We start from the raw sequence: 14,298 nt of genomic DNA, 5'->3' as shown, positions 1-14,298 counted from the left end.
ACCAAACCCGCTCCCGGGGCTTTCATTCACACAAACAGAAGAACCAGAGACATGGAGATGGAAAACGAGCCCCTGACGGACTGCCAGGTGCACCAGACCGAAGATGGTACACCCAGAAGTGGAACTGGTGGGCGCGGACCGCAGAGGGAACATCCAGAGCACAGCGGACGAAAAACGTAGCGGCAACACTCCAACAGGTCGTGGTGAGCGGTCGCGGACCGCAGGGGGAACGATTGGTACCCCAGACCGTAGATGAAACCCCAGGAGCGGGTTTGGAGGGCGCGGACCGCAGAGGGAACACCTAGAACCACAGCGGACAGAAAACAGAGCAGCAACGCTCCAGCAGGTCGCAGGGAATGGGCGCGGACCACAGAGGAAGCGCCTGCAGCCGTTGGTGGAGGGGGAAAGCCATAGGCATAAATACTGGACCAGGTCCACTCGAGGAGCAGTCTCAGGTCGCACCTGATGAAGGTTATGAGCTACGTGACCGAAGTATCGTGCAAGTACGACGCTGATATCCGGCAGAACACCCGACAACCCAAGATGTCATTAGATCACCGGGAAAGCCTGAAGAGTTACACTAACATGATGTTTCCTACTTCAGCGATCAAAGCTGATGACTAGTATCGTACTTCCTTTTTATCCCTTTCTTTCAAGATATACTATTCTTTCAGCTTCTTGTAGCAGCAAACATGCATTCGTATTATACATTTGCCATCAATTTCAGAATACAGTAGTAAATATGCATGGTAATAGATGCGCGCTGTAGGTAAGAGCTGTCATTTTCTTGATGTCCTTCTCAACAGCAGGAACCAGACTCTGGAATAACCTCCCACATTATATTAGGGAACTGAATAACATCTCCAGCTTCAGAAAATGGTTAATGACATAGTTACTAAAGCAATAGTAAGGATCACCATTATCCCTATATGAGCTTGTTATGCTTGTACATCCCTCTTTCCAACGTAATCTTAACTTATTTCACAGTATTCTTAACGAGTGCTGTCTCCTTAAATTTCCTTTTCCCCAGAACTCACTATATTAGAGAACACCTATTTTGTACACCTGTAAATTCTTGTTATAACTGCTACTATGACATTTGTTGTTACTCTCTTTATTATTGCCATTATTTTTATTATTACTATTATCACTATCAGTGATGACAACTGCAGTAGTACAACAAGTAGTGCCAGTATTAACTTTAATCATTCACAGTCAGTATAATTTACTCACACTACAACCCCAGACTAGTTGTCATATTAAAATTGTTATTTCTCAGGTAACTATGATCTAAAAGATGTTTTGCATATGTGAAACCCTGGTCTGATGTAAGAGAGGGTCTGATGGCGCTAATCAGATCAGTTTAAATAAATAAAGAGCTAAGGCAAAATACCATTGAGACATCCAACAAGTTTAACATAAACTCAGATTTCTGACAAGGTGATGCTATTTCACCATTTCCATTCAACACAGTGCTTGAAAAGTCCTCCATGAAATAAACAGAAATGTGAAAGATGCCAGTCTGAATGGTGGAACCTGTACTATATGTATGTCACAAGGAATCATGACAGTTTGTGTACATGTCAGCTGGCTCTGATGCTACAGCCTGAACTACAAATATTGGGCTATTTATCATACTAATAATAAGACACCTGATGTTTGCCACTAGGACTTTGTTATTCATGTTGCACATGCACACAGAACACTTTCTTCTTATGGGTGCTCCTCTGAAAATGGACAACTCATGATATGATTATTATAGATAAGTATATGAAGATGGTATCACAGCCTTGGCAAAGCCTAAAGCAGAGCTGGCGGAGAGAGTGAGGCATCTATCCTACAGTGCTCCTGGCTCAGTCGCTGCAACTAAAACCTGGAGATAGAGAACGATGGGGCAGATTGTTACCTGATGCACTACTTTCATTGAAAATGAAGTGAAAGCATATAATGCACAACTATTGTACTGTACTGATCTGATAACTTGATTAACAAGTCAATTGATAACAAAATTTTGTAGTGTAATGTATTGAAAAGCTCACTAGGGTATTTGATATGACACTCATGGTTCAAGAAATAGAAGAGCCAGGAACAATCTAAAATGATGCAACACCCTACTGTCCAGGAATTGAAAGTAAGAAGATTTTGATGGGCAGGATATGTTACTCACATGTGGGTGGCTGCATGAATTCATAAAAGACCTATGGCAGAAAGGCACTGAAGATAACTGTTACTGGAGGCAGAATAATGAAATTGGCACATGACCTACCAAGTCAATGAGCACCATTAAGTAAATTACTGTGTATGAAAAAAACATTTTCTAGTGAACACTACCACGATCAGGTAATACTCTGAAAAGTGGGACATCATCATGTATTATGTAGATGCCACTGTGATGTTTTTGTTTGTATGCTACAGTTATAATCATGTCATTTGTGTGTTTTAATTACTATGCTTTTAGTTCCCTTATTAGCTTAGCTCATTTTGTCTACTAGACTTACATTTGTCTAGCAGAAATGGTGCTTACACTGGTCTAGCAGAAACGTTGATCCATTGGAGGAGGGCAGGGGGGAGGAGACTGGTTTGAATTGTGTGCCTATCACACCTAGTTAGGTCTAATGGAAATAACAAGCATATAAAACAACTGTGATCCTGTCTTTCCACTTTGACCATTGACTTCACCATAAGCACTTTTGTCACAGACAGAATCATTGCAGGTCAGATTGGAAGCTGGCAGTTTGAGAGTTGGCAAAACCAATGAACATGTCAGGACAGTTTTTGCATTCTTTAGTTACATTAACATCTCCAATGAAAACCTCATTTTTCTCCTTGTGGTCTGATAGAAGAACATGAACGATCAAAAGCTCTTGTTCCCATGGCTCTCCTGTTCATTTTTGTGTAGCTTAAGTTTTTGCTTTGTTAATGACCTCGACCACTACCTCTCTCTTAAGGTGCTTATTTCCTCCATGTTAATAATACCATCAGTCTAGTGGCATGACATCATGTTGCTTACTAACCCCACAAACTTTATGTAAATTACTTCAAGTAAGGATTAAATTATTTTAAATACAGCCAAGTGCACAACTGGAAACATAAAAATAAGCACAAATAAAGCCGAAAAAATCGTCATGAAAAACAAACTTTTTTATCATTCTATGTAATTTAAATACTTTCTACTTCTTTGCTGACTCCTGTAATACCATATAGATATGTTAAACATGAGTCAATGTCTAATTCATTATGTCCACATGCACAAACTTCAAAGCACAGTGACATGCAAGACAGATGATATGTCCCATTGTACCAGTTAATAGCATTTTTTCCCGTTCTATTCAAGTATGGAGCATGAGAAGAATGATTGTTTGAATGCCTCAGTATGTGCTGTGATTATTCTGATCTTGTCCCCACAATCAATATGTGAGCAATACATAGGGGGTTGTAGTATATTATTAGAATCATCATTTAAAGCTGGTTCTTTAAACTTTGTAGCAAACTTTCTCGGAATAATTTATGTCTATCTTCATGACACTGTCAGTACAGTTTCTTCAACATCACTGTAACTCTTCCCCTTGGTTCAAATAAACCTGTGACAACTTGTGTTGCCCTTCTCTGCATATGTTCTGTGTTAAGTTGTATCATACAACCGGGGGACTTATACAAACAGTAAAATCATCTTATAAAATTCTTAATTGTGGAGTCCCTCAGGGAAGTATTATTGGGCCTTTTCTGTTCATTGTGTACATCAATGATATAATAATTCCAAAAAATGCAGACCTTGTGAATTATGCCGACGACACCTCCTTCATAAGCTGGGACCCTACAAAACAGCTAGCAGTGCAAAATAATATGAAGAACACTAGCCTCATCACAGAATATGTGACTAAAAATAAATTGGCATTAAATAAGGAAAAGACAATTCTAATAGAGTTTATGCTAAATTACAAATCAAGACAAGTGGATACTGAGCCAGAGTTATCAATTGAAACAATTGATAAACATAAATTCCTGGGTATTATAGTTGATGAACATCTTACATGGAAGGAGCACATCAGCTATATGTGTAAAAAAATCTTGTGTAATACCTACCTGCTAAAACGCCTTTCTAGCATAATAGCATCACCAGTCTTAAGACAAATCTATTTTGGTATTATACACTTCCACCTACAATATGGTATTGAGTTTTTGGGTGGGGCACCAACGGTATACATGGATAGGGCTTTTAGAGCCCAGAAGAGTGCAATTAGGATAATAGTGAATATTAGTAAACGTCAATCCTGTAGAGAATATTTCAAACAACCAATCATAATCCATTTTCTGCTGGAAGATTTATTTACAACAGACTGCCAAATACCATAAAAATATTAAAAGGAAACATATTTAAAATAAAATTAAAGTAGCTGTTAATTGCTAAATGTTTGTAGTCCATCAAGGATTTTTAATGTTGTATGTACTTTATTTCTACTACTAAACTATTATTATTGTTCATGTATGTACTGACTGACTGTGTCCATGACTGTTAAAGTTCTTATGAACAAATAAACCATTATTATTATTATTATTATCATCCCCTGTTAGTCCTATTTGGTATGGGTCCCACACACTTGAGCAATATTCTAGAATGGGTCACACGAGTGATTTGCAAGTAACCTCCATTGTACACTAATTGCACTTCCCTAGTATTCTACCAACAAACTGAAGTCTACCACCTGCTTTACCCACAATTAAGACAATGTGATCATTCCATTTCATATTTGTATGAGTTGGCCGATTCCAATAATGACTCATTGATATTAGAGTCATAGGATAGTAGGCTTTTTCATTTTGTGAAGTGCACAATTTTACATTTCTGAACATTCAGAGAAAGTTGCCAGTCTCTGCACCACGTTGAAATCTTATCACAATCTGACTGAATATTTGTGTAACTTGTTTCAGACACTACTTCATTATACAGGGTGTTACAAAAAGGTACGGCCAAACTTTCAGGAAAAATTCCTCACACACAAATAAAGAAAAGATGTTATGTGGACATGTGTCCGGAAACGCTTAATTTCCATGTTAGAGCTCATTTTAGTTTCATCAGTATGTACTGTACTTCATCGATTCACCGCCAGCTGGCCCAATTGAAGGAAGGTAATGTTGACTTCGGTGCTTGTGTTGACAAGCGACTCATTGCTCTACAGTACTAGCATCAAGCACATCAGTACGTAGCATCAACAGGTTAGTGTTCATCACGAATGTGGTTTTGCAGTCAGTGCAATGTTTACAAATGCGGAGTTGGCAGATGCCCATTTGATGTATGGATTAGCATGGGGCAATAGCCGTGGCGCGGTAAGTTTGTATCGAGACAGATTTCCAGAACGAAGGTGTCCCAACAGGAAGATGTTCGAAGCAATTGATCGGCGTCTTAGGGAGCACGGAACATTCCAGCCTATGGCTCGCGACTGGGGAAGACCTAGAACAACGAGGACACCTGCAATGGACGAGGCAATTCTTCGTGCAGTTGACGATAACCCTAATGTCAGCGTCAGAGAAGTTGCTGCTGTACCATGTAACGTGGACCACGTCACTGTAGGGAGAGTGCTACGGGAGAACCAGTTGTTTCTGTACCATGTACAGCGTGTGCAGGAACTATCAGCAGCTGATTGGCCTCCACGGGTACACTTCTGCGAATGGTTCATCCAACAATGTGTCAATCCTCATATCAGTGCAAATGTTCTCTTTACGGATGAGGCTTCATTCCAACGTGATCAAATTGTAAATTTTCACAATCAACATGTGTGGGCTGACAAGAATCCGCACGCAATTGTGCAATCACGTCATCAACACAGATTTTCTGTGAACGTTTGGGCAGGCATTGTTGGTGATGTCTTGATTGGGCCCCACGTTCTTCCACCTACGCTCAATGGAGCACGTTATCATGATTTCATATGGGATACTCTACCTGTGCTACTAGAACATGTGCCTTTACGAGTACGACACAACATGTGGTTCATGCACGATGGAGCTCCTGCACATTTCAGCCGAAGTGTTCGTACGCTTCTCAACAACAGATTCGGTGACCGATGGATTGGTAGAGGTGGACCAATTCCATGGCCTCCATGCTCTCCTGACCTCAACCCTCTAGACTTTCATTTATGGGGGCATTTGAAAGCTCTTGTCTACGCAACCCCGGTACCAAATGTAGAGACTCTTCGTGCTCGTATTGTGGACGGCTGTGATACAATATGCCATTCTCCAGGGCTGCATCAGCGCATCAGGAATTCCATGCGGTGGAGGGTGGATGCATGTATCCTCGCTAACGGAGGACATTTTGAACATTTCCTGTAACAAAGTGTTTGAAGTCACGCTGGTACATTCTGTTGCTGTGTGTTTCCATTCCATGATTAATGTGATTTGAAGAGAAGTAATAAAATGAGCTCTAACATGGAAAGTAAGCGTTTCCGGACACATGTCCAAATAACAAATTTTCTTTCTTTGTGTGTGAGGAATGTTTCCTGAAGGTTTGGCCGTACCTTTTTGTAACACCCTGTATATAACTATAATTCACTATAGATAACTGCACCATGTATAAAAAGTCTGAGGTTACTATTAATATTATTCACAAGGTCAGTAATATACCACAGGAACAGCAAGGGTCCCAACACACTTCCCTCGGGCTAATCTGAAGTTACTTCTACAGCTGACGACGACTCTCCATCCAAGATAACATGCTGTGACCTCCCTACCAAAAAGTCCTCAATCCAGTTACAAATTTATTTGATACACCATAAGATCAAACTTTTGACTATAAGTGTAGGTGCAGTACTGAGTCAAGAGCTTCTTGGAAATCAAGAAACACTACAGCTATGTAACTGCCTTGATCGAAAATTGTCAGTATGTCATGTGATAAAAGTGCGAGTTGGATTTTACATGATCAATGCTTTCAGAAAATCCATGGTGGTTGGGATGCAGCTGGTTGTTCCGATCAAGGTACCTCATTATGTTGTGAGTTTAGAATATGTTCTAAGACTGTACAACAACCTGATGTGAAAGATATTGGACGGAAGTTTTGTGGATCACATCTGCTATTCTTCTCATAGGCGGGTGTTACCTGTGCTTTCTTCCAACTAAAGGGCACGGTTTTTTCATTGAGGGATCTATGATAGATTATAGTTAGAAGAGGGGAACCCAGCCACAAATTCAATATAGAATCTGATAGGAATTTCATTGGGCTCTGAAGCTTTGTCCAGTTTTAACAATTTTTTGACACTACCAACACTAATGCTTATTTAATTCATCTTTTCAGTGGTACGAGGATGATGATTACTGCTACTACTACTTGGCGCTACAGCCCTTGTAGGGCCTGGGCCTCCCAGACAACCTCCACCCACTCTTCTCTGCCTTGGCTCTCCATCTTCTCACTCCCTTCTCAAGCCCTCTTCCACGTTGTCTAGCCATCTGGTCCTCGATCTGCCCCTTACATGACATCAACCAGGTTTTCCTTTGAAAACTTTCTTGACTGTGATGTTCTCCACCATTCTTTCTACATGTCCCAACCAATGTAGTCTATTACTCTTTATTTCAGTCACGATATTTGGTTTGTTGTACAACTCTCTGATCTCCTCATTATTTCTGATTCTCCAAAAATCCCTATCATTCACTGGCCCATATATTCCTTTTCCATCTCAGCAACAACACCTCATCATTTTGTGTCATAGTCCAGGTCTCTGAACCATACATCACCACAGGTCTAACTACTGTACTTTCACTGTCAGCTTCAGATTCCTAGTAAGGCTCCTTGCTGTAAACACTTAAACCAGTGCAAAGTAGCTGATGTCACCAACTGCAGTCCTTGCATGTATTTCCTCTCTCATGTCATTATTCTCAGTTACTCATCATCATCATCACCATCATCATCATCATCATCATCATCATCATTTAAAACTGATTATGCCTTTCAGCATTCAGTCTGGAGCATAGCCCCCTTTCTCAGTTACTAGTGACCCAAAATATTTAAAGCTCTCACAGCATTCATTTCTTTTCCATTCAAAGTTTTCTTTCTCCTTCACTATATCTTTTCCTAGATGTTAACACATACTTGGTCTTTGATCAATTAATGGTCAGCCCCATCTCCACACCATACCTTTCTACTTTTTCAAGCTTTTCTTCCAGGTCCTGTTTCCTCCTGCATAACAAATCAATATAATCCGCATTTGCAAGCTCCTGAGTCACTCTATTAAACAGTGTTCCCCCAGGGTTGTTGCTTTGTGTCTTTTGCATTACACTCTCCAAGGCGACATTAAACAGAATAGTGGAGAGCACATCACCCTGTCACAGTCCTTGGTTAACTTCAAATGCCTTTGATAAAGTGCCCTCGATCTTTACTTTGCACACTGTTCTTCTGTAAGTCATTCGAACCAATGTTATCAGTTTGTTAGGGACTCCTGCCTCTTGCAATTCCTTCCAAAGTTGATCCTTTTTGATATTATCATAAGCTTGTTTGAAGTCAATGAACAGCTGGTGGACATCCATGTTGTTCTCATAACATTTCTCAAGAATCTGTCTGATAGTGAAAATCTGGTCTGTAGTGGATCTATTAGTTCTGAAAACCACACTAGTAGTCTCCTAGATACTCTTCTATGTATGTTCTTAACTGCCCAGCCATGATTTTTCCTAATACTATACAGAGTAGTGCAATTCCTCTGTAATTCCCGCAGTAAGTTTTATCATGTTTCTTATGTATAGGGCAGAGTATTGCTGTACTCCACTGTTTCAGCATATTTTCTTTCCACCATATTTCCACTATAATCTCATGCAAAACCTTTACTAGTTTTTCTCCACCATATTTTATCATTTCTGCTGTAATATTGTCTTCTCCCAGAGCTTTATTGTTTTAAAGAGTCTTGATACAAACTTTAACTTCTTCCAGTGTGGGTTCTGCTACTGATCCCTGGTGCTCTTCATCTCTGTTTACTTCCTGATCTACCTCTTCTTTCGTACCGGCATCTACCCCACCTTCATTTTCTGATTCTGCATTCAGTAGTTCACCAAAATACTCCACCCATCTGTCTAAAATCTGCTATTTTCCTCCAATCAGATTTCCCTCCTTATCTTTACAGGAAACTGCTCTGGGTTGGAATCCTTTCCTTATATCTTTAACCCTCATATAGAATTTTCTTGTCTCTTTAGCAGCATTTCTCTCTTCTAACTCATCAATCCACCGTTTTTCAAATTATCTCTTTTTCCTCCTACATTCCTTGTCTGCTTCCCTTCTCTTCTCCTGGTATTCTTCTACAGTACCTCTAGTTTTCCTCTGCACCATTCTTTTTCTTGCCTCATTTCTTTCTTCTATCTTCCACCTACAGTCTTCATCAAACCAGCTCTGGGTTCTCAATTGCTTCTTTCTGCCCAGTACAGTTTCAGCTGTATCATGTATTATTCCTTTAACCATTTTCCATCTTTCTTCAATATCATCTCCTGCCCACTCTTTGGCTTCATTAAGCCTATTTGTCAAGATAGTTTTATGCTGTTGTACTGCATTTTCATCATTTTTTAACTTGGTATCATAAAACCTTGGCGTGATAGCTTTCTTGGTCTGTCTATAATTGGTTATCCTCTGTCTGTATTTGATTCTTACCAAATAAATGGTCACTATCTCCATCTGCACCACGACAGCTATCCACCTCAAATATATCTGAAGCATGTCATCTATCTATGAGTATGTGATCAATCTGATTTTTTGTGATCTCATCTGGGGAGCTCCATTTAACTTTCCTTATATCCTTCCTTTGCATCCATGTGCTTTTAATAATCATGTTGTTGCTCACCGCAAAATCAATTAGTCTGATACCATTATCATTAAAAACTTCATCCAGACTCTCCTTACCAGCTGTTTTCCTGCATGCAATTTCTTTTCCTTCTTGAGCACTGAAGTCCCCCATAACCATCTTAACGTCATGCTTTGCCAGCCTTGCTATAGCCTGCTCCAGTTGCTGAGAATACATCTTTTTCCACCAATTCTGCATCTTTGTTAGTACATGTGTACATATGAAGGATATATTGAAGAAACAGGCTTTAATTTGTAATACGCAGATTCTTTCACTAACAGGCTTAAAGTTCAATGTGGCAGCATTTTGAGAATTATCAACCAAAAACACGTGTCTCCATATCCTCTACTTCCACAGCTGTAAAACAGTGTGTGTGTCTCAGATGCTAATATTTAACTTTCTTTCCATTTCACTTCTTATACTGCGGCCATTGTCACATTATATTTCTTCGCTTCCTTTTTCAGGTTCTGTAGTCCTCCAGGCTTGTTCAGTGCTCTCACATTCCATGCTGCTAAATACCAATTCATGTGCTGTTTCCATTGCCAAGGCTGTTTACCCTTTACATCCATCCAGCTTTCTTTGTCCTTTGGTTCCGTAACAAGCTCTTTTTTCTGGGATGAGGTGGTTAGCCCAACGCCCAACCCCCATCTTGGAGGACCTGGATTTTTTAGGGTTCACTCCCCTAGGAGGGTTGGTTTCCCTACACCTATGGAGTGCCCCTTGTCCTATGTTGCAGGACACACTTCGTCTGTCTCCTCTGTCGAGACCAATCTGGCTTGGGTGACCCTGCCAGTAGCTACGCCACCACAGGCACAGCTCTCGGCTTCATCGGAACACGCAAACCCTCCCGCACAGCACTAAAGGTGCCTACAATAAGGCAGTGTCCCCTGAGAGGGGCTATGAGGATTAATTTGGGGCAGTTCTCCTGGGTTTTCCTTTGTAAAGGGACTTTTGAAAATAAAGTTAAGCACATCAGCTTTACATACAACCAGGATTTCCTTGGGTTTTGCAAAAGATGATTTGACAGTATTCAGCTATGGTAAGTACTGAAGGCTCTCTCGACAGTCAAATGCATTTCATTCAGCACTTTTCTATCTATAGTCCTATGCTTTGCTTTACACCTACTATGCAGTTTCTTTACAGTGACTGTACACCATAGAGGGTCCTGCCCATTATGAACAGTTCTACTTGGTGCATATCCATTCGGTGTGTGGTAAGTTTGAGCCATAGTTCCTCTACATGCTCCTGCCCTGTGGTGAAAAGTTCAGGCTTCTCATTGAGACATAACAGATTTTTATCTAGTTTGCTGAACTTTAATATATCTTACTGCTTATTGTAGTTCCCTGTTGTACTTTGGTAATCATTGTTGCCACAACCGTGTCATGATCACTGATATCAGTTATGATTTCATCCAAAATATTTCCATGTGAGTGGGGGTTCTGAGCTACCTGTCCTATGAAGTTTTCAGGGAGGGCATTTAATAATGTTTCACAAGATGCCTTGTTGCAAACACCACCAATGAAGCTGCAATTTTCTCAGTTGATTCCTGGATGATTAAAGTCTCCACCAATGATAAAAGTATAATGGTGGAACTTATTTGCAAGCCAACTCAGGTTTTCTCTTAAGTTTTCAGTTACATCTGGAGATACTTAGTCTCGCCCAATCAGTCTCACATGCAGCTGCAATTTGTCTTGGTGGATTTGAATTTCTTGTCTACCACAACAAATATACTGCCTCCATTTCCCATTAGCATATCTTTTTTTACATACACTTAAATTTTCTGCAAAAATCTCACTGCTATCAATTTTGGTTTCAACCAGCTTTCTGTACACAGTATGATGTGAGCCTCGTGGCTTTTCAGGGGTGCTTCGAGCTCTGGCACTTTGTTACGAATGCTTCAGCAGTTAACCACTAAGATTTTAATACTCTCACACCTGCAAGAGGCATTTCTTACACTGATACTCCTGGTTTCCTACTGCTATCATTATCTGGGTTGGATGGAGATCCACCTAATCAAAAACATCTTGTGTGCACCCCATACAGTCAGCTATCTGGTTAACAGCCTATAATGTGTTATCCCAACTTTTCTCCTCCTCTGACACTTTACTTGTGTACCAGTAGGGTTTGGTATTTTCATAGTGTGTGAGCCGACTATAACAATTTTCTAATCTTCTTATATGTAAACATTTTCAGCCCAGAAAGAAACTAAATTGTCATTATGCCTAGTAGACAGTGAAAAATTATTATAATTAAAAGACTTCATAGTTGAGAACATATTTACCTGAAATTCTAGCCCATAGATGACAGGTGCATCATCATCCACATTATTTTGACCCATTTTGTATATCTGTGAAACATTTGAAGATAGTATGAGCTTTTATATTTTCATTAAAGATGTGTGCATGATATTTTGCAGAAGTATGAGAATATATATACATGGCTTCTTAGTTTGCTAATATTTGTGTTTCATGTCCAGTTGACAGGACAGAATTAAAATGTGTATCTATTCTCACAAAAATGAAATAAATTATTGAGCTTAGCCTAACTCAAGAAGCAATATCACTATTGACCTGAAGTAATGTTGCAAATAAGCACTCTAAACCAGTTGAGTAGTTTTGCTAATGGCACACAAGGCTCCAATTTACATTTTTTAAATAACTTACTATTTGACAATTATCGGCGCACCCTTGTACATAATAAGAAATCAGAAGTTGATTTCAAAATACTTGCAATATTTGCAAACACAGCCGCCTTTTCTAAAAGGAAGTTTTCATTTAATTACGTGTTTACTTGTAGGCTCTGATACAGACTCTGTAAATCAGATCACATTAATGGTATTTCTGATTATTTTTACATTAACCTCATTTCGATGCCCAAGAAGATCAATTGCAGTGGAGAATGAGCATCATAATTAATATGTTTTGTGTAGGTAATTAAGATAAAGGGGCACGGTACACCTTCCAGCGTGACATATAACAGACGGAAGTTTTGTTTACGGAACAGGAATTACACGTGGGTGAAAAATGGCAACTTATAACGATGCAGTTTTAATAGTTTGCAAATTTCTAATTAATGTGCTTCATTATTTTTAAGACATGATGCAAATTCACACACACCTATCTGTGTTACACTGATTTTACGAAAGTTAATTATTCATACGGAATAATCTTCTGTGTATTATATTTGACTTAAAACAAAATATTTATGCAATAACATTCAACAGTTCTGCATCATCTGTCATACAGACGCAGGACGTAAACACAAAGTACCAACACAAATTGACGTCTGCTACAAACTATAATGTATCGATAAAATGTCGTTAGTTTCGATTAATGAACTGTATCTCTGATGATCGAATTCTTTTCTTAAAAGCCCGGTCCACACGCAACGATCTGTCTGCGCAGACATCGGCGCAGATGTCTGTACATGCAAAAGATCGCTGCAAATGTGGTGTGTTCACACGACACAAACCCCAATCTACTACTCGCCCGCCATCTGTCGGTGTAGAAAAGAAATATCAGTGGCAAGCGACTACGCTCCCCGAAAACGTCAAAATTTAATTCAGTTATTTTGAAAAATAGAAATGGAGGAAGTTCTGTTGTGGTCTGTGTTCGCAACTTGTGTTGCAAAAAACATTCAGACCAACCGCAGGAAACAGAGAAAGCGGTCAAAATGGTGCAGACAGTGGCTGCTAAAGCGAAAGCAGTTTTGTCACGTAAATTTACTGTGAGAGTTGCAGGGCGAACCTGTTTTGTTTTACATAACCTCGTGTTCCATTTCCTCGCACATTGGCACTCCAATTTAATCTTCAATTGTACTCCTGCTTGGTCTTGGCGTTTCTTGATCACTAAGAAAGCCAAGTAGATCAAAATACCAAAACGTTGGCTGGTATACTTGATCTACTCCTACACCAGATCTTCTAGATTTCTGAACTTTGGATAACTCTTTTCGGTAAACAGTTCGCTGACAGACTAATTTACTTGACTTGCCTTCATGAACTCATCTTTCAGGAAAGCGTAAATAGCTTCACATGTGTTGGGTATTATTTCACTCAATGCTTGTTTCGATATTGCAGATGAAAATTCCAAATCATTGTAGCTCCTTCCTGTTGCTAGGAATCTTAATGTTGGTGCCAGGCGTTCATGAGGAGAAATTTCCCTTCTCGTACAAGTATTTTTCTCATAATATGAGGGGTTACATGCTTTAAGAGATAATTATAAGTTTCGACATCCATCCGCAAATAATTTCGCCAGTTCGCAACGAAATTATTTTTTTATTACCGTTTCTCTGTTTGCCGAGGCGACAACTGCCCGCAATTTTTCAATTAGAGCATTGTATGCTGCTGTCTTTTTGTCTCGGTCACTATATTCTTTACTTTTAATCTTCCACAAACATGGGTGGTTTCTGTATATTTCAATGAATTCACTTACAAACTCTCGAGAACACTGACGAGTATCAGCCATTTTAATGCCCTGTGCACACAAATACAAACACT

The 14,298-nt window shown here is 39.6% G+C and overlaps 1 protein-coding gene across 4 annotated transcripts in view; it reads right to left on the bottom strand.

Annotated features, from left to right (window-relative positions):
• LOC124619858 (EARP-interacting protein homolog) overlaps positions 1-13,225 on the bottom strand; it is a 46,807-nt gene extending 33,582 nt beyond the window's left edge. The window contains exons 1-2 of one of the 4 annotated variants that reach the window (XM_047146476.1): positions 13,073-13,225; positions 12,085-12,150 (exon numbers count right to left, since the gene is read on the bottom strand). In XM_047146476.1, coding sequence (XP_047002432.1) covers positions 12,085-12,141 — 57 coding nt within the window. In that variant the 5' untranslated portion in view covers positions 12,142-12,150; positions 13,073-13,225. The other 3 variants (XM_047146475.1, XM_047146474.1, XM_047146477.1) reach the window with 3 other exon arrangements.
• Between the last annotated feature and the right edge of the window lie 1,073 nt (positions 13,226-14,298).

This window comes from Schistocerca americana, chromosome 6 (genome assembly GCF_021461395.2).
Source record: "Schistocerca americana isolate TAMUIC-IGC-003095 chromosome 6, iqSchAmer2.1, whole genome shotgun sequence".
NCBI classification, from domain to species: domain Eukaryota; kingdom Metazoa; phylum Arthropoda; class Insecta; order Orthoptera; family Acrididae; genus Schistocerca; species Schistocerca americana.
The sequence above is the reverse complement of the archived record's forward strand: the minus strand, read 5'-3'. Positions and strand labels throughout refer to the sequence as shown.